Source organism: Ailuropoda melanoleuca, unplaced genomic scaffold (assembly GCF_002007445.2).
Source record: "Ailuropoda melanoleuca isolate Jingjing unplaced genomic scaffold, ASM200744v2 unplaced-scaffold9607, whole genome shotgun sequence".
Lineage (NCBI taxonomy): Eukaryota > Metazoa > Chordata > Mammalia > Carnivora > Ursidae > Ailuropoda > Ailuropoda melanoleuca.
Genome location: NW_023255111.1, coordinates 250,806 through 278,439, shown reverse-complemented (window position 1 = coordinate 278,439; position 27,634 = coordinate 250,806). Strand labels below are relative to the sequence as shown.

The 27,634-nt window shown below is 38.2% G+C and overlaps 1 protein-coding gene across 8 annotated transcripts in view; it reads left to right on the top strand.

Moving 5' to 3' along the window:
- Positions 1-20,509, top strand: part of ARHGEF9 (Cdc42 guanine nucleotide exchange factor 9) — a 228,662-nt gene extending 208,153 nt beyond the window's left edge. For all 8 annotated transcript variants that reach the window (XM_034653524.1, XM_034653527.1, XM_019792630.2 and 5 more), the window contains one exon: positions 17,212-20,509. In XM_034653524.1, the coding sequence (XP_034509415.1) occupies positions 17,212-17,393 (182 nt within the window). In that variant the 3' untranslated portion in view covers positions 17,394-20,509. The remainder of the gene's footprint in view (positions 1-17,211) is intronic.
- Positions 20,510-27,634: the final 7,125 nt, after the last annotated feature.

Sequence of the window (27,634 nt, the reverse complement as noted above, 5' to 3'; positions counted from 1 at the left end):
CCTGGTTGTAACATTGTACTACAGTTTTGCAAAATGTTATCACTAAAGAAACTGAGTAAAGGCTACAAAGCATATCTCTGTATTGTTTCTTACAACGTCATGTAAACCTACAATACTCTCAAAATAAAAAGCTTAATTGACAAATAAAAATGAACACTTCCTCCCTAATATTTTCATATCACTTGTTGGCACATAGTACGCTCATATTTCTGACACTTACCACCTTTGAAAATTGCATGTTAGAGGACATCATCAACATGGCAAAATAATTTTCTACTGTCTTCACCCTAAAAAATATTGATTTTGACAGTCACCCACAGATGAGTGTGCTTTTGTGAAAGTTCAAAAGTCCAGCAGAAAAGTTCCAGACCACCCATGGAGAAAAAAAATGATTATTTTTAGATGCATAGAAAAAAGAGGCCAGTCAATAAAGACTAGAGGAAGTAAATGCTTTTTCAAATGCAAAGATAGCAACTCAAGACTACAAGGGACATGAAAAATTAAGGAAACATGACATCACCAAAGGAACACAATTTTTTAGAAACTGACCCCCAAAGATATGGAGATATGTGATTTTTTTCTAGTAAACATTTCAAAATAGTTGTTTTAAGGAAGTTCAGTGTGCTACAACAAAGCATAGACAATTCAACAAAATCAGGAAAACATTACACAAAACAAGAAATTTAATGGAGAGGGAAAACCGTAAGAAAGAACCAAACAGAAATTATAGAGCTGAAGAATACAATGAATGAAATGGGGGGAAAAATGCAATAAAGAGCATCAACAACAGATTTGAACAACAGAAGAAAGAATTTGTGAAGTCAAAGACAGGTCATTTGAAATTGTCCAGCGTAGAATAAAGAAAAAAGAATTTTAAAAAGTGAAGAAAGCCAATGTGAGTTATGGGATAAATTTAAGAGAAGCAATCTACAAAATATTGGAGTCCCAGAAGAAGAAAAGAGGGAGAAAGGGGGGAAAAGCTTATTTAAAGAAATAGCAGCTGGGAAATTTCCAATTCTGGATAGGTATTTGAATATTCAGCTTCATGAAGTTCATTGGTTTCCAAACAATTTCAACCCAAATGATCTTCAAGATACATTATAAAACTGTCCAAAATCAAAGCCAAAGAGAAAAGATTAAAAGCAGCAAGAGAAAAAAGTCCTCATATACAAGGGAACCCATATAAGGCTATTCAGAGATTTCTCAGCAGGACCCTAGCAGACCAGGAGAGAGTGGGATGTTCTTCTTTCAAAGTTCTGAAAGAAGAAAACTGTCAACCAAGAATACTATACCCAGGAAAGTTTAGAAATGAAAGAGAGAGAAAGACTTTCCCAGAGACAGAGATTGAGAGAGAGAGTTCATCTCCACTAGACTTGTCTTACAAGAAATGCTGAAAGGAATTTTTCAAGCTGAAATGAAAGGATGCTATTTAGTAACATGAAAACATATGCAAATATAAACACACAGGTAAAGCAAGTATATTAATTTAATTCAGAATATTCCAATATTTTGGTGTGTTAGTTACTTATATCTATAAAGGATAAAGTATGAAATGATTAAAAATAACTATAGCTACAGGCCACCTGGGTGGCGCAGTCGTTAAGCATCTGCCTTCGGCTCAGGGCGTGATCCTGGAGTTCTGGGATCAAGCCCCACATCAGGCTCCTCTGCTGGGAACCTGCTTCTTTCTCTCCCACTTCCCCTGCCTGTGTTCCCTCTCTAGCTGGCTGTCTCTGTCAAATCTTAAAAAAAAAAAAAACTATAGCTACAATTGTTATTACTGGATAGCAATAAAATGATGTAAATTGTGGCATCAAAAACATAGTATGTGGGGTTGGGGAGTAAAAAGGTAGAGTTTTATTATGTATTCATATGTAATTTGTTATCAGCATAGAACAGACTATTGTAACTATTAGGTGTTTTATGTAAACCTCATTGTAACAACAAAGCAAGTGCTTGCAGTAGATACAGACACAAAAAAGAGGTGAATCAAAGCATACCAGTTAGGAAAACCACTGATTCATAAAGGAAGATAGCAAGAGAGGAAGAAAAAAACAAAAGTATAAAACAGAAAAATAATTAATAAGATAACAATAGTAAGTCCTTTCCTATCAATAATTACTTTATTATTTTTTCTATAGTTTATTATTTTTTTAAAATTCAAGTTAGTTGACATGTAGTATAGTACTGGTTTCAGGAGTAAAATTTAGTGATTTATCACTTACATATAACACCCGGTGCTCGTCCCACCAAGTGCCTTCATTAATGCCCATCACCCATTTAGTTCATCCACCCACTAGCCTCCCCTCCAGCATGTAAATGGATTTTATTCTCTTATAAACATGCATGGAATGGCTGAGTGGATAAAAATACAAGACACAACTGTACACTGTCCAAGAAGGACAAAGTTCATCTTTAAGGATACACATAGCCTCAAAGCTAAGGGATGGAAAAATATATTCCATGCAAGTGGAAGCCAAAAAGAGAGCAAAGGTAGCTATACTTATATCAGATAAATGGAATATAAGTAAAAAACTGTCACAAGAGACAAAGAAGGTCATTATATAATGATAAAGGGGTAATTCATCAAGATATATATGTACCCAGAACATAAATATATAAATTGTAAGTATATATGCACCCAATATAGAGCACCTAAATGCATTAACCAAATACTAACATACCTGAAGGAAGAAACAGAAATATAATAAACAAATCAAATAGATGGTTTCAGTGGTGAATTATACCAAGAATTTAAAGAATGTCAATCCTTCTCAAACTCTTCAAAAAAAATTGAAGAGAAGGGAATACTCCCAAACTCATTTTGTGAGACCAGCATTACACTGATACCAAATCCAAATAAAGACACTATGGAAAAGAAAACCACAGGACAATATTCCTGATGCAAAATTTCTTAACAAAATACTAACAACTATCAACAATTGATAGATCACATAGACAAAAAATGATTAAGAAATCATTGTACTGGAAATATATTTAGGCCAAATAAAAAAGACCTAAAAGACCTATGAGGAACATGCCATCCAATAGCAGCAGGTATTTTCTCAAGTACAAATGGAACATGCTCTAGGGTAGTATGTGTTAGGTCACAAAACAAGTCTTACAAGTTTAAGAAGACTGAAATCATATCAGGTATCATTCAACCACAATGTGTGAAACTAGAAATGAACAACAGGAGGAAAACTGGAAAGTTCACAAATACATGGAAATTAAACAACACACTCCTGAACAACCTATGAGTTAAAGAAGAAATCAAAAGAGAAATAAAATATCTTGAGCTAAATGTAAATGAAAACACAACATACCAAGTTATTGGATGTAGCAAAATCAGTTCTAGGAGGGAAATTTATAGCCATAATGCCTACACAAAGAAAAAAAATCAAATAACCCAATTTTACATTTCAAGAAACAAGCAAAAGAAGAAAATTTAAGCCCGAAGTTGGCAGAAAAAAGGAAATAACAAAGATCTGAGGAGAAATAGAGACCAGAAGAACAATAGAAAAGATCAATTAAATTAAGAGCTGGTTTTTGAAAAGATAAACAAAATTGACAAACCTTTAGCTAAACTAATAAAGAGGGAGAAGACTCAAATAAAATCAGAAATTAAGCAGGAGATGTTACATATGATACCACAGAAGTAGAATCATGAGAGTGGTTCTGTGAACAAGTATATATTAACAAATTGGATGACCTAGAAGAAATGAATAATTTCCAAAACATTATACAATGTACTAAGATTGAATCATGAACAAAGAACATACCAAAAATAAGTAAAAAGGTTGAATTAGTAAGCAGAAACTTCCCAACAAAGAAAAGCCCAAGAATAGATGGTTTCAGTGGTGAATTATACCAAGAATTTAAAGAATGTCAATCCTTCTCAAACTCTTCAAAAATAATTGAAGAGAAGGGAATACTCCCAAACTCATTTTGTGAGACCAGCATTACACTGATACTAAATCCAAATAAGGACACTATGGAAAAGAAAACCACAGGACAATATTTCTGATGCAAAATTTCTTAACAAAATACTAGCTAACCAAATACAACAGCACATTAAAAGGATCATACAGCATCATCAAGTGGGATTCATTACTGAGATTCAAGGGTGGGTTAACATATGCAACTCAGAAAAATGTAATACACCACATTAATAGAAATATGAAAATCGTATAATCATCTCAATAGATGCTGAAAAAACATTTGACAGAATTTAACATCCTTTCATGATAAAAACTCTCATTGGACTAGGTGTAGAAGGAACTACATCAATATAATAAAGGCAGTATATGGCAAATCCACAGCTAACATCGCATTTAATGGTGAAAGTTTGAAAGCTATTCTTTTTTTTCTATAATAATTTTTTATTATGTTATGTTAGTCACCATACAGTACATCCCTAGTTTTTGATGTAATGTTCCATGATTCATTACTTGCGTATAATACCCAGTGCATCATGCAATACATGCCCTCCTTAATACCCATCACCAGCCTGTCCCAATCCCCCACCCCCCCTCCCCTCTGAAAACAGTGTGGAGGTCCCTGAAAAAGTTAAAAATTGAGCTACCCTATGATCCAGCAATTGCACTACTGCATATTTACCCCAAAGATATAGGAGCTGAAAGCTATTCTTCTAATATAAGAACACAGTGGTGCCCAATCTCACCACTCCTATGCAACATAGTACTAGAAGTCTTAAGCAAAGAGCAGTTGGGTAAGAAAAAGAAGGAAATTGTATCCAAATCAGAAAGGAGGAAATAAAATTGGTTTGTTTGCCTATGATAAGATTTTACATATTTAAGAGCATCTACAAAACACCTAACACAATGCTTAGTGATGAGATACTGATGCTTTTCCCCTAAGATCAGGAACAGGGCAAGGATGTCCAGTCTCATCACCTCTATTCAGTGTTGTTCTGGAGGTTCTGGCCAAGGCAATGAGGCAAGAAGCAGAAACAAAAGGGAAGAAAGGGATAAAGAAAAGGGGGGTAATCAGAGGGGGGAATGAAACATGAGAGACTATGGACTGTGAGAGGCAAACTGAGGACTTCAGAGGGGAGGGGGTGGGGGAAGGGGATAGCCTGGTGATGGGTAGTAGGGAGGGCACGTATTGCATGGTGCACTGGGTGTTATACGCAACTAATGAAGCATCAAACTTTACATCGGAATCTGGGGATGTACTGTATGGTGATTAACACAATATAATAAAATNTAACACAATCTTACATATGGAAAACCCTACAGAATACACACACATACACACACACATGCACACACACCACTATTAGAGTTAATAAATGATTTCAGCAAAATTACAGGATATAAGATCAATATATAAAAATTAATTTTATTTCTATACACTTATTAGAACAATCTTGAAATTAAGAAAATCCATTTACAATAACATTAACAAAATATTTAGGAATAAATTTAATAAAACAAGTATAAAACTTATTCTCTCCATGCTACAAGACATTGTTGAAAGGTATTTAAAAAGCTCTACATAGCAAAACATCCCATGTTCATGAATTATAAGACTTAATATTGCTAAAATGGCAATATTCCCCAAATTGATCTATAGATTCAAAATAATCCCTCAATCACAGTCCACTTCTTTGTAGAAACTGACTAGCTGATTATTTTATTTTTTATTTCAGTATTGTTGACACACAATTTTACATTAGTTTCAAGTATACAACGTAGTAATTCAATTTCCCTATACATTATGTTGTGCTCACCACAAGTGTAGCTGCCATCTGTCACCATACAATACTATTATAATATAATTAACGGTATTCCCTATTCTGTGCCATGACTTATTCATTCCATAACTGGAAGCCTGTATTCCCCACTTCCCTGTACACATTTTGCCTACCCCCCCTTTCCTCTGGCAACCATCATCTCTCTGTATTTATAGTTCTAATTCTGCTTTTTATTTGTTACTCATTTGTTTTATTTTTAGATTCCACATAAGAGTAAAATCATATGATATTTGTCTTTCCCAGTCTGACTTATTTCACTTAGTATAATACCCTCTAGGTTCACCCATGCTGTTGCAAATGGCAAGATCTCATCCCTTTTTATGGTTGTGTAATATTCCATCACACACACACACACACACACACACACACACACACACACCACATCTTCCTTATCCATTCTTCTATTGATGGACATTTAAATTGCTTCCAAATCTTGGCTACTGCAAATAGTATTGCAGTAAACTTAGGGATATATGCATGTATCTTTATTGAATTAGTGTTTTTGCTATTTGTGGGGTTTTTTTGGTTGAATATCCAATTATTGGGTCATATAATATTTCTATTTTGAATTTTTTGAGGAAATTCCATACTGTTTTCCACAGTCACTATACCAATTTACATTCCCACCAATAGGGCACAAGGGTTCCTTTTTCTCCACATTCTCACCAACAGTTGTTATTTTTTGTCTTTTTTATTTTAGCCATTCTGACAGCTGTGAGGTGATATCTCATAGTGGTTTTTATTTCCATTTCCCTGATGATTAGTGATGTCAAGCATCTCTTCATGTATCTGTTGGCCATGTGGATATCTTCTTCAGAAAAACTGACAAGCTGATTTTAAAATTCATATGGAATTGCAAGGGATCCAGAATGTCTAAAACAATCTTGAAAAGGAAGAACAAAGAAGGAGGACTCACTTCCTGATTTCAAAGTGTGATCCTCAGACCAACAGCGTCAGTAACATGTAAGAATGTATTAGAAACACAAATTCTCAGGCCCTTCCCCATACCTACAACAGGTGATTCTGATACAGGCTCAAGTTTTTAATCATAACTGGCTCAGACTGCAAATGAGATTAACCATACCAGATGAATTTAATTTGCTTTTCAACCTCCCCATTCTCTGGATACTTATTTCTTTCTTAATACATAGAAGATAAAAAGAAAGACAAAAATGTATTGATGGAGAGGATATATAAAATGCTATTTCCTAATTAGAAGGAACTTAATTTCCACTTTCCACTTTGGATTTATCTGTTCTGACCAGTCATTTAGAATGGGACCTGTGGCTGGTCTAACTTGATTTGCACTTGATACTTATTTGTCTAATGGCTTGTTGCTACTGGTAAAATCTTCACACAAAACTGAACATTCAGAATACAGTATGAATAAACATTTTGAACAGAGATTGTTTCATCATGCCTGTCATGGTGTGTTTTATAGCTCTGATTTCAGTTTAAAGACCCAAAGAAGCAAATAAGTTTCAGAAAATAAAGAAAGAAAGGGCAGGGGAAGGGAGAAATATATTCCCCATCTGGCAGATTAAGACAAGAGAGCTAAATTAGAAGTTTTATAGAAAGGAGAATGGAGGAATATAGTGCTTAAGCATAATTAAGCTGGGGAAGAAGGGAGCTAGGGAACAGCTGACCTGGCTGAAGGCCTGGACAGGAGAGACCAGGGATTGGAGAGAACTCTGTGGGAGAAGCCCAGAGGGAAAATTAGGGCTAGGGGCTCAAACCTAAGTACCAGTGGCATGGACTACTAAAGGGCTAAAATTGGCACTCATGGGGAAAAAAAAGAGAGAAGAAAAGAAAAAGAATGGATTTTGTATGTAGAAAATCCTACAGACTCTACCAAAAAGCTGTTAATCAATGAATTCAGTAAGGTTTTATGATGCAAAATCAACATACAAAACTCAGTAGCATCTATACACCAAAAATGAATTATTTGAAAAACAAAGAAAACAATGCATTTATAATAGTATCAAAAATGATAAAATATTTAGGAATAAATCTAGCCAAGGAGGTGAAAGATGTGTTCACTGAAAACTCTAAGACATTAATGGAAAAAAAATTAAAAACAAAACTGGATGATATCCTGTGTCTTTAGATTGGAAGAATTAACATTGTTAAAATGTCTGTACTACCCAAAACCATCTATACGTTCTGTGCATTTTCTGTCAAAATTCAAACGACATTTTTTACAGAAATAAGAAAAACAATTCTGAAATTTGTATGGAACCATAAAAAACCCTAAATAGCCAAAGCAATCTTGAGAAAGAACAAAGCTGGAACCATCACACTTTCTGACTTCAAACTGTATTACAGGGGTGCCTGGGTGGCTCATTCGGTTAAGCGTCTGCCTTTGGCTCGGGTCATAATCTCAGGGTTCTGGGATTGAGCCCCACATCGAGCCCTGCATCGAACCCTGCATTGGGCTCCCTGCTCAGCAGAGTCTACTTCTCCCTCTCCCTCTGCAGCTCCCCCTGCTTGTGTTCTCTTGCTCTTGCTCTCTGTCAAGTAAATAAATAAAATCTTTAAAAAAAAACTGTATTACAAAACTATGGTAACCAAACAGTTTAGTACTGGGGAAAAATACAGATACATAGACCAATAGAAAAGGATTTAGATCTCAGAAATAAACCCATTTATATACAATCAAGTAAAATTTGAAAAGGGAGCCAAGATCATTCAATAAAGAAGGACAGCCTCTTCAATAAGTGATTCTAGGAAAATTAGATATTCACATGCAAAAGGATCAAATAGACCCCTATGTTACACCAATTACAAAAATTAATGCAAAATGGCTTAAAGACTTAAATATAAAGCCTAGAATAATCAATTGCTATAAGCCAACATGGGAGAAAAATCTTGACATTGGTTTTGGCAATGAATTATTGGACATGACACATAAAGCACAAGTAACAAAAGAAAAACAAGTGGAATCATATCAAATTTAAAGGTTCTGCACAGGAAAAATCAAATAAAAAGGCAACCTATGGAATGGGAAAAATATTTGCAAACTACATATGTGATAAGGGGCTATATCCAAAATATTAAAGGAATTCATACTACTCAATAGCAAAAACCCACAAATAACCCAATTAAAAAAGAGGCAAAGAACCTGAATAGATACTTTTCCAAAGAAAATATTCAAATGGCAAGTAAGTACATGAAAAGGTGCTCAACATCACTAATCATTAGGAAATTTAAATAAAAATCACAATGAGATATCACTTCACACCTATTAGAATGGCTCCAAAAAACAAGCAATAACAAGGATTAACAAGGATATGGAGAGAAAGGAACCCTTGTATACTGTGGGAATGTAAATCGGTACAGCCAGTATGGAAAACAGTATGGGCGTTTGTCAAAAAATTAAAAATAAAACTACCATGTGATCCAGCAATTCCAGCTTGGGATATATATATATATATATAATCTCCAGGAAATAAAATCACTTTCTCAAAGAAATATCTGCTCCCTATGTTTATTGCAGCATTATTTACAATAGTCAAGAAATGGAAACAACCTAAATGTCTTTTGGCAAATAGATAAAATAAATGTGGATAAAGTACACACACATGGAATGTTACTCAGAAGGAATCATGCCTTTTGCTACATCATCAATGAACCTGGAAGGTACTAGGCTAAGTGAAATAATTCAGAGAAAGACAAATACTGTATGATGTCACATATGGGATGTAATGAAATTGAACTTATAGAAACAGAACAGATAGGTGGTTGCCAGATGCAGGGGTATGAGGTGGGGTAAGTGAGTAAAGGTAGTCAAAGGATACAAGCTTATGAAATAAGTAAGTTCTGTATAGCATGGTCACTGAAGTTACTGTTTCATAAATTTGAAAGAATCTAAAGGAGTAAATCTTAAAAGTTCTAATGGATTCATCTCTGGGATGCAAGGGTGGTTCAACATTCGCAAATCAATCAGTGTGATAGATCATATCAACAAGAAAGGAGTCAAGAACCATATAATCCTCTCAACTGATGCAGAAAAAGCATTCGACAAAATACAGCATCCTTTCCTGATTAAAACTCTTTGGAGTGTAGGGATAGAGGGTCCATTCCTCAATTTCATAAAAACCATCTATGAAAAACCTACCAGCTAATATCATTCTCAATGGGGAAAAGCTGAAAGCCTTTCCCTTAAGATCAGGAACACAACAAGGATGCAAACTCTTGCCATTATTATTCAACATAGTACTAGAAGTCCTTGCAACAGCAATCAGACAACAAAAAGAGATAAAAAGGTATTCATATCGGCAAAGGAGAAGTCAAACTGTGTCTCTTCACAGATGACATGATACTCTATGTGGAAAACCCAAAAGACTCCACCCCCAAACTACTAGAAGTTATAGAGCAATTCAATAATGTGGCAGGATACAAAATCAATGCTCAGAAATCAGTTGCATTTCTATACACGAACAATGAGACTGAAGAAAGAGAAATTAGGGAGTCCATTACATTTACAATAGCACCAAAAATCATATGTTATCTCGGAATTAACTTAACCAGAGATGTAAAGGATCTATATTCTAGAAACTACAGATCACTATTGAAAGACACTGAGGAAGACACAAAAAGATGGAAAACTATTCCATGCTCATGGATCGGAGGAATAAACATATTTAAAATGTGTATGCTACCCAGAGCAATCTACACTTTCAATGCCATCCCGATCAAAATACCAATGAAATTCTTCAAAGAACTGGAACAAATAGCCCTTAAGTTTGTATGGAACCAGAAAAGGCCCCGAATCACCAAGGAATTGTTGAAAAGGGAAAACAAAGCTGGGGGCCTCACGTTGCTGGATTTCAAGCTATACTACAAAGCTGTGATCACCAAGGCAGCATGGTACTGGCACAAAAACAGACACATAGACCAATGGAACAGAATAGAGAACCCAGAAATGGACCCTCAGCTCTTTGGTCAACTAATCTTTGACAAAGCAGGAAAAAACATCCATTGGAAAAAAACAGTCCCTTCAATAAATGATCCTGGGAAAATTGGAAACCTACATTCAAAAGAATGAAACTGTATGGTGACTAACATAATATAATAAAAAACATTAAAACAAAGAACAAAAGAATGAAACTTGACCCCGCTCTCACACCATACACAAAGATAAACTCCAAATGGATGAGAGACCTCGATGTGACACAGGAATCCATCAAAATCATAGAGGAGAACACAGGCAACAACCTCTTTGACATCAGCCACAGCAACATTTTTCGTGACACATCTCCAAAGGCAAGAGAAACAAAAGAAAAAATGAACTTGTGGGAATTCATCAAGATAAAATCTTCTGCACAGCCAAGGAAACAGTCAAAAGAACTAAGAGGCAGCCCATGGAATGGGAGAAGATATTTGCAAATGACACTACAGATAAAAGACTGGTATCCAAGATCTACAAAGAACTTCTCAAACTCAATACACAAGAAACAAATAAACAAATCAGAAATGGGCAGAAGATATGAACACTTTTCCAATGAAGACATTCAAATAGCTAACAGACACATGAAAAAATGTTCAAAATCATTAGCCATCAGGGAAATTCAAATGAAAACCACACTGAGACACCACCTTATGCCAGTTAGAATGGCAAAAATTGACAAGGCAGGAAACAACAATTGTTGGAGAGGTTGTGGAGAAAGGGGATCCCTCTTACATTGTTGGTGGGAATGCAATTTGGTCCAGCCACTCTGGAAAACAGTGTGGAGGTCCCTTAAAAAGTTAAAAATTGAGCTACCCTATGATCCAGCAATTGCACTACAGGGTATTTACCCCAAAGTTACTGACGTAGTGAAGCGATGGGCCATATGCACCCCAATGCTCATAGCAACATTGTCCACAGTAGCTAAATTGTGGATGGAGCTGAGATACCCTTCAACAGATGACTTGATTAAGAAGATGTGGTCCATATATACAATGGAATATTACTCAGCCATCAAAAAGAACAATTTTACAACATTTGCAGCAACATGGATGGGACTGGAGGAGATAATGCTAAGCAAAATAAGTCAAGCTGAGAAGGACAATTATCATATGGTTTCACTAATTTATGGAACATAAGAAGTATGAAGATTGGTAGGAGAAGAAAGGGAACGAAGGGGGGGTAAACAGATGGGGGAATGAGCCATGAGAGACTATGGACTCTGGGAAACAAACTGAGGGCTTCAGAGGGGAGGGGGTGGGGGATTGGGGTAGGTCTGTGATGGGTATTAAGGAGGGCCCATATTGCATGGTGCACTGGGTGTTATAGACAAGAAGTGAATCATGGAACTTTACATCAAAAACTAGGGATGTACTGTATGGTGACTAACATAACATAATAAAAAATTATTATAAATTAAAAGTTCTAATCAAAATAAAAAATATGTAACTGTGTGGTGATAGATGTTAAGTAATCTTAATCTGGTTATAATTTTGCATTGTATACATACATCAAATCTTTATGTTGTGCACCTTAATCTTATACAATGCAATATGTCTATTTTAGTTCAATAAAACTATAGAAAAAAAAATACAAAATCTGAGCAGACCAGTAATGACTGAGAAGATGGCCTTAGTAATCAAAAACCTCCCCAGAAGAAAAGGCTAGGACCTGAAGGTTGCACTGGTGAATTCTATGAAATATTTAATGAAGAATTAACACCAGTCCTTCTGAACTCTTCCAAAAACTTGAACACTTCCAGACTCATTTTACGAGGCCAGGGTTACACTGATACTAATGCTAGATAAAGATAATACAAGACAACACAGGCCAATATTTCTGATGAATATAGACTCAAAAATTCTCAACAAAATACTACCAAACCAAATTCAACAGCACATTAAAAGGATCTTACAACATCCTGTGGGATTCATCCTAGGAAGCAGGGATCATTCAACATATGCAAATGAATAAATGTGATACATTGCACTAACAGAATGTAAGATAAAATCACATCTCTATAGATGCAATAAAAGCATCTGACAAAATTCAGTATGCTTTTTTTTAAGTTCAATTAACCAACTTATAGTAGTACATCATTAGTTCTTGATGTAGTATTCAATGATTCATTAGTTGCATAGAAAACCCAGTGCTCATCACATCACATGCCCTCCTTAATGCCCATCACCCAGCTACCCCATCCCCCCACCTACCTCCCCTTCTGCAACCCTCAGTTTGTTTCTGGGAGTCTAGAGTCTCTCATGGTTTGTCTTCCTCTCCAGTTTCTTCCCATTCTGTTTTCCCTCCCTTCCCCTGTGGTCCTCTGTGTTATTCCTAATGTTTCACATATGAGTGAAACCATTTCAACCTATGTTCATGATAAAAACTCAATAAATTTTGTATATGAGGAACATACTTCAACATAATCAATGCCTTATGTGACAAGCCTACCACTATTAACAAGCATGTTCAATGGTGAACTGTTGAAAGCATTTCCTCTAATATCAGGAACAAGACAAGGATGCCAACTCTCACCACTTCTATTCAACATACTGCTGGAAGTCCTACCCAGAGCAATCAGGCAAGAAAACGAATAAAATTCAGAAAGGAAGAAGTAAAATTGTCTCTGTTTGCAGATGACATGCTTTTATATAAGAAAATTCTAAAGACTCTCCTAAGAAATAATATTTTTTAAATAGCCAATCTGAAAAAAAAGAATACTAGAATAATAATGGAATTCAATAATGTTTCAGGATACAAAATACAAGTACAAAAATCACTTGTGTTTCATTAGCAATGAACACTGAAATGAGAAAATATAACAATCCCATTTGCAATAACACGAAATAGGATAAAGTACTTAGGAATACATTTAACCTAGGAGGTTAAATATCTGTACACTGAAAACTATTAGATATTTATAAAAGAAATCAAAGAGAACACAAATAAATAGAATGATAGTCTGTACTCATGGATTTTAAGAATTAATATTGTGAAAATGCCCTTACTACCCAAAGCCATCTGTAGATTTACTGTAATCCCTATCTCAAATTCCATGGCATTTGTCACAGAAGTAGATAAAACATTTTTAAAATTCCTATGGAACCAAAAAAAGACCCCGAATAACCAAAATAATCCTGAGAAATAGCAAAGCTGGTGGCATTATGCTTTCTGATTTCAAACTTTATTCCAAAGCTATAGTAATCAAAACAATATGGTACTGGCATAAAATCTGATATATAGACTAATGGGAGAGAGTCAAGAGCCCAACTATAAACCCATAGTCAACTAATATTTATCAGGAGGCCAGGAATACTCAGTGGGGAAAGGATAGCCTCTTTTATAAATGGTATTGGGGAAAAGTGTATATTCACATGCAGAAGAATGTATTAGACCCTACCTTACACTGCTCAGAAAAATTAACTCAGCCAAACCGAGATGCCCTTCAACAGATGACTGGATTAAGTAGTTGTGGTCCATATATACAATGGAATGTTACTCAGCTATCAGAAAGAACGAGTTCTCAACATTTGCTGCAACATGGATGGCACTGGAGGAGACAATGCTAAGTGAAATAGGTCAAGCAGAGAAATGCAATTATCATATGGTTTCTCTCATCTATGGAACATAAGAACTAGGAAGATCGGTAGGGGAAGAAAGGGATAAAGAAAGGGGGGTAATCAGAAGGGGGAATGAAGCATGAGAGACTATGGACTCTGAGAAACTGAGGGCTTCAGATGGGAGAGGGGTGGGGGAATGGGATAGACTGGTGATGGGTAGTAAGGAGGGCACGTATTGCATGGTGCACTGGGTGTTATACGCAACTGATGTATCATCGAACTTTACATCAGAAACCAGGGATGTACTGTACAGTGACTAACATAATAAAAATTTTTTAAAAAGAAAGAAAAATTAACTCAAAATGAAAGACTTAAGTGTAAGATTTAACACCATAAAATACTAGAAGAAAACATAGGGAAAATATTCCTTGACATGGTTTTGCTAACAAGTTTTTGAATATGACACCAAAAATACAGGCAACAGGAAAAAAAAAAGGTGGGACTACATCAAACTAAAAAGCTTATGCACAGCAAAAGAAATAACAAAATGAAAAGGCAACCTACAGAATAAGGGGAAATATTTGCAAACTACATATCTGATAAGGGATTAATATCCAAATACATATGAGTAACACATACAAGTCAGCTACAAAAAAAATGGGCAAAGGACCTGAATAGACGTTTTTCCAAAGAAAACATGCCAATGCCCATGTAAATGTTCTACAAGTGTAAGAAAAGGTTTTCAACATTTCTAATCATCAGAACAATGCAAATGAAAACCATGAGATGTTATATTTGTTAGAGTGGCTGTTATAAGAAAAAAACAAAAAACAAACAAACAAAAAAAGACCCAAGATAACAAGTGCTGGTGAGGACATGGAGCAAAGGGAACCCTTGGACAGTGATAGTAGGAATATAAACTTGTAAGCTACTATGAAAACAGTATGGAGGTCCTCAAAAAGTTGAAAATAGAGTGGTCATCTGATCCAGCAATCCTATTTCTGAGTATATATGGGAACAAAATGAAATCAGAATCTCAAAGAGAGGTCTGCACCCTCATGTTCATTGCAGCATTATACACAATAGCCAATACAGTGAACAACCTACATATCCTTCAGCAGATGAATGGATAAAATAAATGTGATATATGCAGTGGAATAGTATTCAGCCATAAAAATAAGGAAATCTTGCCACTTATGGAAACATGGATGGACTTTGAAGGCATTATACTATGTGAAATAAGTAAAACAAAAATATAAATTCTATATGATCTCACTTATATTGGAATCTAAAAACAAACTTACAGAAACAGAAACTAGATTGGTGGTTGCCAGGGGCTGGGGTTGGGGGAAGTATCAAGATGTTGGTCAAAGGGCACAAACTTTAGTTATAAAATGAATTCTGGGGATATAATCTACAGCATGGTGACTATAGCTAATATTTTAACTTAGGAGCTGCTAAGAGAGTAGTTCTTAAATGCTCTTACCACAAAAAAAAAAAGTAATTTTGTGAAGTGATGGATATACTAATTAACCTTATTGTAGTAATTGTTTTGTAATATATATGTGTATCAAATCATCATATTTTACACCTTAAACTTGCAGAATGTTATATCTCAATAAATCTGGAAAACAAAAGTTAGAACCAAAACAAAGTGAAACAATATTGATTTTTAGAAAATAACTCATTGCTTCCTACTGAAGTGCTAATGGCTGACGATGGCTCAATATGATACTACTTCTAGGGTAATGGGATCAAGTCATCAAAGAAAGGCAAACACAGAAGCTGTAATATTGAAATTTCAGACATTGGTCTGCAGATGAGGAAGCTATTTGGGAGCAGCAGAGAGGTCTTCATTGCATTCTGAATCATAGGCTGTATGCTATTATGTTCTGAATACAGGTTAGGATTAAACTTTAAATTTACCCCCCTGCACACCCTGGAATCCCCTATTCATGTGAATTTTGCTTTGAAGGTTGCAAACACTTCTGTGAAAGGTGCAGTCATCTAATTGTTCCCTTTGAAAGGTCGCAGATATATTCCAAGTCTTCCTTGTGTTCCATGAACCATGTTTTCTTTTCTTTCTCCCTCATCTGCCAATGTCACTTTCATATTAAATATTATTTCATCACTACAACCTGGTGTAGAATACTGGATCACTTGTACCTTAGCTTTTAGAAACCCATTTTCCAACCAAAGACCTGCTTTGAAGTCAGTAGTTCTTAATCAGGCTCTTTTGACACTTCTAGGGGGAGTTGAAGAGGGAGAAAACCAAATTCCTTTGAAATTAAATGGAAATTGTTGGGTGATTTGCAAGACCAAGTCTGGCATAATGGATTATGGTCTCTTGAAAAGAGCTCTGGGGGTGCCTGGGTGATGCAGACGGTTGAGCATCCGACTTTTGGTTTGGGCTTGGGTTGTGATCTCAGCGTCCTGGGATTGAGAACTGTGTTGGGCTCCCTGCTCTGCTTGGAGTCTGCTTAAGTTTCTCTCTCCTATCCCTCTCCTTCTGCTCCTCCCCCACCCCACTCTAGCTCTCTCTCTCTCAAATAAATAAATAAATCTATTTTTTAAAAAAGAAAAGAGCTCTGAACTGTGGATTATAGTGCTTGCTTTATGACCTTGGGTATGACATTTCACCCCAGATCTCAGTGTCCTCATCTGTAAAACCACTAATGACAACACCACAAGATTCTTAGTTATACCTGAGTAAATGGGAAGTGTGTATTGTTGCGTTAGTCACCACACCATTCCAAAATCTATTACAGAATGCACTTTCTTTCCTTGGATGATTTTCTGTTCCAGTTCACACTCTCTAAAATAGGCTGCCTTTAATTGTCTGCTCAAAGTGGTCACTGGGTGCTTTGAGAAACTCCTTGCTACTTAACTTACACTCTTTCCCTTTGATCTCCCATCTACTCTAGGTGTCAACTCTGCCCGCTCAGTTCCTCCTTCCTACCCACCACCGCAGGACCCGTTAAACCAGGGCCAGTACCTGGTCCCCGATGGCATCGCTCAGTCGCAGGTCTTTGAGTTCACCGAACCCAAGCGCAGCCAGTCACCATTCTGGCAAAACTTCAGCAGGTTAACCCCCTTCAAAAAATAATACCTAAAGGGAGGCAGATAATTTTAAAATAAAGTAAATAAAATTATATTTATAGATGGACATTTTTGGAGAAGCACTGTTGAAATTTATATATATATAAATATATATACCTATATATATTTATATATAGAGAGACACGTATACACACATAGACCCTTGAGTGCACACACACACACACACACACACACACACACACACACACAGAAGGACCAAAAAAAAAAGTTTTCTGTTGTTTTGGGGAAGTAAAATCTGTAGTTGGTAGGAAGAGGTACCAATGACTTCTAAATATGTGATCCCTTCTTAGAAGTTTTCTGTTCTTATCCTGTCCCCCTCCCCTTTATTTTCAGAAATTGACAATTCTGTGTTCCTTTTCTTGTTGAGATAATCTCTTTGCTCCCCTGTGAGTGATTCATTGACTTGTCATTATTACCATAGATGTATTCGTATTGTTTTTTTTCTTTCCTGATGATACTGATGCTAATAACTTTTGAATTTACTCTGATGTGATGGAGTTTGGGAGCTTGAAATTTATTTTTTTCCTTTTACTTTTCAATGGGTAAAGGGAGGATTCCCCTTTCTCTTCTCCCTCAGCTGACCATCTGTGAATGTTTCTACAGCCCGGCAGTTGCCCCAGACAGCTTTTTCCCTGCATCTTCTGTCCTCAGTCGTGCCAGTCTAGACATGCTATGTTGTGCCTTGTGACATAACTGCTCAATATTTCTATTGCTTTCACTGTGTTTTAGGTGTTGTAGAGGGATCGAAACCAAACAGAATCAAGGGAGAGTCAGAGTATAATAATTCTGGAGAGAACTTCTGTTCAGGGAACATTCTGCATTTGGGCTCTTCTCCTAGCACTGGGGGTTCCCATGTTGTAGCACTGCTGGGTCATGAGTAGTTTTGTATCTGGGGTTTAGTTTGAGCCAATTATTCTCTTCTTCAAGCTGCTTTGGTTACAGTATTCCTTATAGGCCTCCCCCTCCCCTAACCTGAAAGATCTGAACTTGAAGCAAAGGGGCTGAGACTCTGCTTCCCGGGGCGGGGGAATTCAACTGCCTCTACCATCAAGTAGGCTTAAAGTTGGGTTCCCTGCTGAAATCATTACAAGGTCCTGGTCATCCCTGCTTCCAGTTTCAGATTACAGGCAGCATTTATAGGAGTCTATGAAGGGGTCAAAACAGAGCCCACCTGACCAAGATTATCAGCTGCCTTCAAATTATTGACCTGGACAGGATCCAAGGCTGACCATAACCTCTTAAAGGAAAGAACAGGAATGGGTATGGAAAGAGGCAGCCCTACCCCAAGATACATACCTTCAGTTCCTACCACTCAAGTTATCTGAGACTTCCCGCATTGTTAACAGATTGCATGGACAATCTTCCATGATTCCTTCCTTCTTCTTTCCCTGTTGTCCTTCTTTCTCCTGTTCTCCTGGCACAGGAAAATGGCCACTATTAGCATAAAGAACTTCTGTCACTCTAAGAAGGCCCTATTTCCAACATTCTCCCATCCCAGGACATTGGAAGCAAGTAAGTGGGAAGCCCAGGGAGACTTCCCTATGGAGAAAAGATCTGAGGTAGAGACACTACCTTCAGGCTAATTTTTGGCAGGCTTTATACTTAACGCAAAACTAACTTCTCCCACTAAGAGGCAGGCTCCCTGTGGGTGCAGGAGTACCTATTCCTCCTCCTCACATAGCCCTTCAGATGGACAGACCTAGAACAGCAAGGAGAATGAAGTACAAAGGAGTGAGAATGGGCCCTGCCATGGAGAACCACTCTAATGAGAAATCTGGAAATTGTGAGTCTGTTCTGGACCCTAGGAGAAAACTTCATCATGAAAGGACCTCAGTTTACTGAGCAGCAGCTGTGGCTGCATGAGGCCCTGGGCATAGTTGACTTGATTGCTGCTCTAGGCCTCCTGACCCAGACGAGGCCCTGCCCAGCCTGGGAATTATTCCTCTGTGGGAATCAAATTACAAGCTGTTTGCTTCCATTCCACCACATTCAAATCAGACTTGGGGGGTAAGCCAAGGGTAAGTCTGAGCTGGGCAGGGGGCTGGGGCTCGGGACTGGCCACAACTGCTCAGCAAATGACCCAACTACTTACACCCCCCACCCCTTGGCAAGGAATCTGGTATGCAGTGCCTAAGCTACAATGTCCTCCCTGGCAAAGAGCGTGTGTTTCAGTGGCTGTGTAGGCCTCCCTTAAATATACATTCTTTTCCTACTTTCTGTTCTTCTCCACTAGGTTTAACCTTGACATATTTCTTCAGGGGCTAGGAGCAAACCAAGAGGAGATGCTTGGCCAAGTCCCTGGGCCTACAGTATCTCTTAGCCAAGCCCCCTTGCCCTCCCTTAATGCTCTTCTCCCCTGAGCCTGTGCCCAGAGCTCCAGGATCAAGAATATCACCTCTTGCCACCCACCTCTCATCTACCCAAACCGCTGGCCTCACCAGATGCCAATAACTTGTGAAAACAACAAGAAATCAGTTTACCATTGGTTGGAGTGTTCCCCCAGCCTATGGCAGCAAAGCAAACTAGTGACAAACAGCCCCAAGGGGAGACCTATTACCTGGGATCAGGGTCCAGGTCTATTCTGTGTCCCCACAGCAGTGCTATCCCCAAGAACTCTGTAAATCTCCTCTATGTGTGCATGGCCCCCAAGCTCCCCTTTTCTCAACTCAATGAGGCCTGGATTTGCTCTTCAAAAGGCTTTGCTAGTGTGTTTTGGCCCTGTTGTGGGATGGTCCTAACACAGAATTCTAACTCCTCTTTCTCTCTCCCTCTCTCCTCTTCTATGTGTATAACTCTAATGGATTTATCAAGGACAGCAACAAGAGAGTTCTAACAATTCCAGTGTGAAGCCGAATAGTGATCTTTTAGTGCTTTGGGGCTGGGGTGGGCTGGGGTGGATGGATGGGTAACAGTGATTTTGATTACCCCTGCTGCTCTGCATTTGCCAGTTTATTATTTTGTTTCTTCTGATTGTTTGACCCTGTCAAACAAGTGTCAAAGTTGTGTGTTTAAAAAAATGTTTAACAACAAAACTATGATGTTGTAATGACACAAAGCCTTATGAAAATATTTATGGAGTTCAATAAAAGAAGTAAAAAGACACTTCTAGGCAGAGTTTTCTTGCCTGTGTGTGTGCATTTCACTAATTGCAAAATAAAGGAAAATTTCTTGATGGGGACAGCTTATCCCAGCCTAGTCTTGGCCTACCAGCCCTGCTGTTCCATTGCCAGGCGTCTCATGGGCTGTCTGTGACCTTCCGTGTCCTTTCTGGAAGAGTGGGCCGCCAGAAACAAGTTTGATCCTGTAACCAGGGACACTTCAAGTGTCTTTATAAATGGGACTGTTCTTCATGTCACCTATCCCTTTGATAAGACTTGGGGACCCATTCCTGACCCCATTCCTTTTCCTTGCAGCCCAGTACTTGCCCTGGGCACTCATGGGAGCTTAAAGGCAGCTTTTTGGATCTAGCCAGAGGCCATATCATAGTCTGGTTCTGTCTCCTCATAGGTAGACACATTCCTTATCCATCCCCCAAAGTGAGTGTACTGACCTTAACTGTTGTTAAGCCCTTAACTGCAAGTCAATGCTAGGCCCCCATGTGGTGTCTTATCCTGCCCTTCAGAGATGCAATAGTGGGTTTGTTCTGGCACTGCCTCCCCTATCCATCTCCAGAGTGACTAAGAGCTAACACTAACAAAATGCTTATTTACTAAAAGGGACAAGATAATTGTTCTAAGCTGCAGAGTTAGGAGGAAGAGAAGGTGTTGTACCTCTCGTTTAGAGTGTGAGCCCTATCTATCTAGGACTAAGGGATACCCCTAATCCTGGATTTGGAGAAAGTAATTATTAAAACTTTTCCTTCAATAAACTTTACCCTTTCTTCATTTCTTGGCTCTCTCATAATTTAACCTCTTTCTCTACTGACCCCACTTTTTCCCTTTTCCATGGGGTCTGCAATCTTTATTCATCAAACTCAGAACACTCAGTTCTCAACAGTCCCTTCTCCATCTTGCCAGTTCCCAGCTTCATCAGCTTCCAAAGGTGAATCTCAATTATGCCCTGCAGAGCAAGAGGACTGCCTCTCGTCTGAGTACTCCCTGACTACCTTCTGAGGGTCCCAGAATGGAGAGTGGGGAGACAAATGCTGGGGGGTCTTACACTCTGGGATGCAGCTGATTCTCTCCTAAGGTACCTAAAATCAAGCATGTCTTATCACCAGAATTATTTCCGAAAGCCCTATATGGTCCACGTGATATCCATATTCTTTATTACCCTAAATAATGGCTCTACTACTTACAAGCTTGTTTGCTGAGAGCATTTACCCACTTGCTGACGTCAGTTTTGTTACAAAGCACCCTATAGTCACTGTTGAGAGTGCTCCTATATTCACTGATGAAAGTGCCACTTGCTTAATCAAGTTTCCAATTTGCCTTTTCTAATTACTAAATTTCTCCCCTTGACTAGGGACAGAAGGGGCAGTAGATTTAAAGTATCATTTTTAGGAGGCTTTCAAAGGGGAGGGGCTTAGCTGATCCCAAGGTCATTGTATCAAGGATAATGTCTTCTTATTCTACTTTCCCCCCACGATCTTATGGGAGGCTCAGGGGTGGAGAGAGAGATCTGTTGTGTGCCCAGAAGGCCAGAACTAGAACAGAGAAAGCAGATTCTTCCCAGCTTCCAAGAAAGGCCACTTCCTAGAACAAGTCATCCCTGACCTATCTGTATCCTGGGAAGATTCCCACCAGGTCTGATGCAGGAGGCTAATGGCTTATTTATATATAACAATTGCTCCTATTTTCAATGACCTTACCCTATATAGGGTCTCATGTAATCCTCTTGACAACTATTTGCTAATGGGGTTATTAACATTAGCATTTAACATAAGAGAAGTCCGAGGCTCATTTGAAATGACTAGTCAACTTTCCCCAGCTTGTGAGTATTCATCACCTAAAACTCATTACCTAAAACTCACCGCCATTCAAACTGATCTCAGAGCAACTTACTCTCAGAGTGTTTCTGCGGCTGTATGGGTTGGGGGAAGGGCTGGAAGCAAAAATATGAAATGATCTAACATGTGAATGAGTGTCACTCCTACACTCTCCTCGAGAGCCCTCAAGTTTTCTAATACAGACCTCCAACATGTGAATGCAGCCATGGGTCCTTTTGCCTCTAGTATCAAGAGCAAGTGGGATAAGGACCAAGTCTTCTGCTTATTTCAATGCTTCAGTCACTGAGGCCATTACTGTGCTGCTTGGCTCACTTAGCTTTTGGCCCCTTTAGGGTTTCCTTATTCATGCTGGCCTGCTCACTACTGGCTGCCAGAGGCTTCTAAGATATGGGGCTGATGAGATAGATCCTGTTTGCCCAGGCCTTTACCTGCCAGGCTCAAGGTAGCAAAATGAGACTTCTTAGCATTCCCCCAAGTCCCACCACCTGCAGGACTACAGTTCAGCCTGGTTATAGGTAGATTAGGTCAACTAGGTTTGCAGCACAGTTGAAGAGGGATGTTTGGTGGTAAGATTCATGTCCCCTGGAAGCACACTATTCTGGTACCATCTCTCCCATTTCTGTCTTGGGCTGTGACCTCCTTCTGCAGACGTGTCACAGAGACAGTATTTTCTCATATAGTTGAGAAAGAGCGGGGGAAAGGGATGGCACATGGGCATGCAGTAACCCTGTGTTCTTTAGAAACCTCTTATTTCTAGTTAGCTCACCAATAGGTCATTTTAGGCAGCTTCATGGACAAGGCTATGTCCATCTCCACAACAAACATGCTTCTCCACAGATCTGTCAACCAGCTGAATCAGATTCAATCCACATATTCTGAGTATGTAATCTTGGCCAGACCTTGTAGTAGATACACTAGAGATACCAACATGACTAAAAATCTCAACCACAGTCACTCAGAGTTTAGTGAGAACATATAAACATGGGTCATAACCGGGATGGATGGGAGCCTGGAGGCACTCAGAGAATGGAACGGTTAATTCTGATTGAGCAAATCTTTGTAACCAGTCAGGATAAATTTGGTTATGCTGCAGAAACAGATATTCCTAAAATCTCAATGGCTTAACATATAAGAGTTTATTTCTTGCCCATGCAAATCTTTCTTTAGGTCTATGTAACTCTCCAAAGCAACTATCTGCCATGTGATAGTACACAGTCTGGCCTGCTTCTGCCTTGCTACACCTCCATCTTAACACATACTTCCATAATCACTACAGCTGGAGAAAGAGCCCTAGAGTGTTTACCATTTACACTTAAATTCTCTGTTCCTGCTTCCAGTCACAACTCAAAGGGCCAGAAATGCCTCATCCAACTTCAAGGAAACAGGAAACTATAAAAGTCATATAATTTCAGAAGGGCAAGAGAACTAGATATAGATGAACATTAGAAACCTTTACCAGAGAAGGAAAGGTTTGAACTAGGCCTCAGAAAACAGGGAAAATTCTACCATGTTGTGAAGGTTAGAGCAAGTGAGATGTTAGGGGGTACAATCCACACAAGATCATCCTCTGACACCAGCTGCAAGTCCATGGGTCCCCAAGACCACCCTTAGGTTTGATAATTCACTAAAAAGACTCACAGAACTGGCTGTTATAATCATGATTTTTAAAACCGATAGGGTGCAGATTAAAATCAGTCAAGGGAAGAAATCAGACAGGGCAGAGTCCAAGAAAGTACCAAATGAAGAGCTTTAGCTGTCGTTTCCCTGTGGACTTGGGAGAGTGTTACTTTTTTGGCATTAATATATGACAATTTTCATGGAGTATTGCTAGTAAGAGTTCACCCAAGCTTCTTGAGATTTTACTGGGGCTCCATCACTGTCGCATGACTGATCTCAGTCTCCAGTCTCCTCAAGATGTTGGCTGATGCCGGGCAACCCAGAGCCCCACCCTAAATCACATCATTGGTGTAACCCAAAACCCCACCCTAAATCACACTGTTAGACTGTCAGGTGACCCAAGACTCCCAGTCAAACAAAGACACCCCTATCAGACCCAGTATTCCAAAGGCTTAGAGATTACCTTCCAGAAGCTGAGGGTAAAGGTCAGACCTCTCTTTAGGCAAGGACAAAGTTTTTATCTACACACATGTGGAAAATTCATAGGGCAGAGGGTGGAAAAAGGAATGAAGTTATTCCAAGTGAAGGGAATGACATGATTAAAGTCCTGGCAGATTAAGTCACCTTGAGTAAAAGGCTCCATATTCATTTGTTAATCCATCAAATATTTGCTGGCATGCCTAATACTTCCAGGTTCTGGAATATAGAAATGAACAAATTACTGCACCTACTTACATTGTGCTTTTGAACGGTAAATGATCTTCAAGTACAAATTTCTCTGTATGAATTTTGGGGATGAGAGATGGGAGCTTCCAAGCTGTCATAGCAAACCAACCACATGAAGTGCTTCAGCTAGACCCCTCATAAATGTCCAGCCTCTGGGTCAGCAGATTCCATACCCCTATCTCCTGTCCAGCCTTAGCTAAGGCATCTCTCTCACTCTCTCTCTCTCTCTCTATATATATATGATTATATATATATAATATAAATATAAAATATATATGTATTTAAATATAAAAAAGGTTTATATATTATCTAGAATATAGCAGGCCAGAATTACTGCAGTCCTGGGACTTACTGCTTTCCTTGCCCTGGGAGTACCCTTTAACCAATGACTGATGAGGGACGGTATAATTGTCCTAATTCCTTTGTTCCTCAGATGTGATAATTCAAATGTGTGTTTGACACTTTTCCCTGGAGCTTTTCCAGAGATTAAGCTTCGATTGCCCATGGTAATAGCTGGTTTAATAACACACCCCTTATTGGCTGCCTTCACTTACCTGTATAACTTACCTACTCCCCTCATATTAGAAGATGGGCTTCTTGGGGAGATACAGATAAGACACAGGAATTAGTCCTCACTATATATTGTATGAAGTGTTATACATTCTCACTGAAGTGTTGGTGCTTTTTTTCAGTTTGGAATTGTTTCTGGCTGTATAAAATAGGAGCTTTCAAATAAGGCATTCCCCTTCCAGGATGAGACTCTATAAGAGACAACTATTTAGACAAAAGGAAAGAAAGAAATAGTGGCATTTCAGGCAGCATCTGAAAGTGAACAGCACCAGGACATCCTTCTTGTTACCCCAGAAATCCCATTAAGGAAGTGGTATTGAAGCAAGGCAATGCACTGAAATTATTTTCAAATTGCAGGGTCATGGTATCAGTTGAGTGTGATCAGCAATTTAAAAACTACACTGGAGGAGATAATGCTAAGTGAAAAAAGTAAAGCAGAGAAAGACAATTATCGTATGGTTTCACTCATCTATGGACCATAAGAACTAGGAAGATCGGTAGGAGAAGAAAGGGATAAAGAAAGGGGGGATGATCAGAAGGGGAAATGAAGCATGAGAGACTATGTACTCTGAGAAACAAACTGAGGGCTTCAGAGGGGAGAGGGGTGGGGGAATGGGATACGCTGGTGATGGGTATTAAGGAGGGCACTTATTGCATGTTGCACTGGGTGTTATACGCAACTAATGAATCATCAAACTACATAAAAAACCAGGGATGTACTGTATGGTGACTAAATATAATAAAAACATTTAAATAAATAAATAAATAAAAACTGAAATAGTAGACTGGAATGGGATAGAATAGAATAGAGTGTTGCAGGTTAAAAAAAATTATGTAGTATTTTAATTTGAAAGATATGTGTACTGGGTACAATATTAACATTGTTTATTTTAATGGTAGATTGTCAAAAAGAATATTTCAGAAACAGTGGTATAGAACCAGACTGCCTCAGTTCAAATCCTAGTTCTTTTTTTTTAAGCTCAATTAGCCAACATATAGCACATCATTTGTTTTTGATATGGTGGTCAATGATTCATTACTTTCATATAATACCCAGTGCTTATCAAATCCTGGTTCTACTCTGTGTTGGTTATGTGACTTTGGGTAAGTTACGTAGCTATTTCATTCCTCAGTTTCCCTATTTTACAAATAGGGATTACCCATAGTACTATTTCTCTATGACTGAAAAACTGTTAATGGCCTTTAGTATGCTTTTATACCTTCTTATTTGCAACTTGAACCCCAAATTTGTTTGAAACAACAATGTGCTCAGTTAAGTACCAGTTTTCCAGCTTCTCATGCAGCAAGAGGTAGCCATATAACTGCATCTGATAAAGAAATATAAGAGAAAGTCTGCTGGTAGGGGGCTAGTTTCTGATAAATCTTTTACTCTCCTGATAAAGAGAGAAATATGGGTGGTACCAACACCTCTCTTCTTCTCCCTACTTTGAGTGTAGATATGATGCCTGGGGCTAGGACATCCATCTGTGAACATGAAATAACAAGCATGAGGCTAAAGGGCTATATGCTAAGGCTGGTAGCAAGGAAAGATAAGAAGAGATGACTAGGTCCCTGATGACATCAGTAAACTACAGAAATAAGCAGAAGCCACTTACCTCTGGACTGTTACTGTGTGAAGAAACTCCAATTTAATGAAGTCATAGCTAGATGATTTTTATGTTACTTGAGGTCAAAAGAATTTCTGACCTTCATAAAGATTTATTATTAGGACAAAATAAGTTAATACATGTCAAGCATCTACCACAGCTCAATAAAATGAAGGCTGTTATTATTATTATTACACTAAATAAATGTGAAGTTCAAGGAAGGGAATGAAGGAAGGAAATTTTTCAGGATCATAGTTCCCTCTTCTGTAAACTGAAGATGGTGACTCAAAGGCTGCTAGAGCCCTGTCCAGCTCCCTGTGCCCTGGAAAGAGAGCAAAATTGTACAAAGCTATCTTGAGAGTTTTGCTCTATCACGTTTGGGCTCAGCATGTCCTCGGTGCTCATTGAGGCTGGAAGCCCAACATGGCTGAGACAGGGGACCTTTCCAAGACTCTTCTGCTGTTCTCAGTTCTGAGAAATAAAAAGAACTCATCACATCTGGCACTCACCTGGACTTTATACCTATCCAGAGAAAGATTGAGATCATTCCTTTTAATGTCTTTAAAATGGAAACCACTCATTATTTTATAGGTAACCAGGTACTTCCCTTCCCCCTGAGGAAACCCCTAAGAGAAAGAGCTCATGCTTGTAACATTTAAAGTCCCTTTTTCACTTTGTCTGCACCTGGCCCTTTCCCTATCTACATAAAAGATATAGGCCCAACCTCCCTGTTTCATAGCAGTACTAGAGAACCTGGAG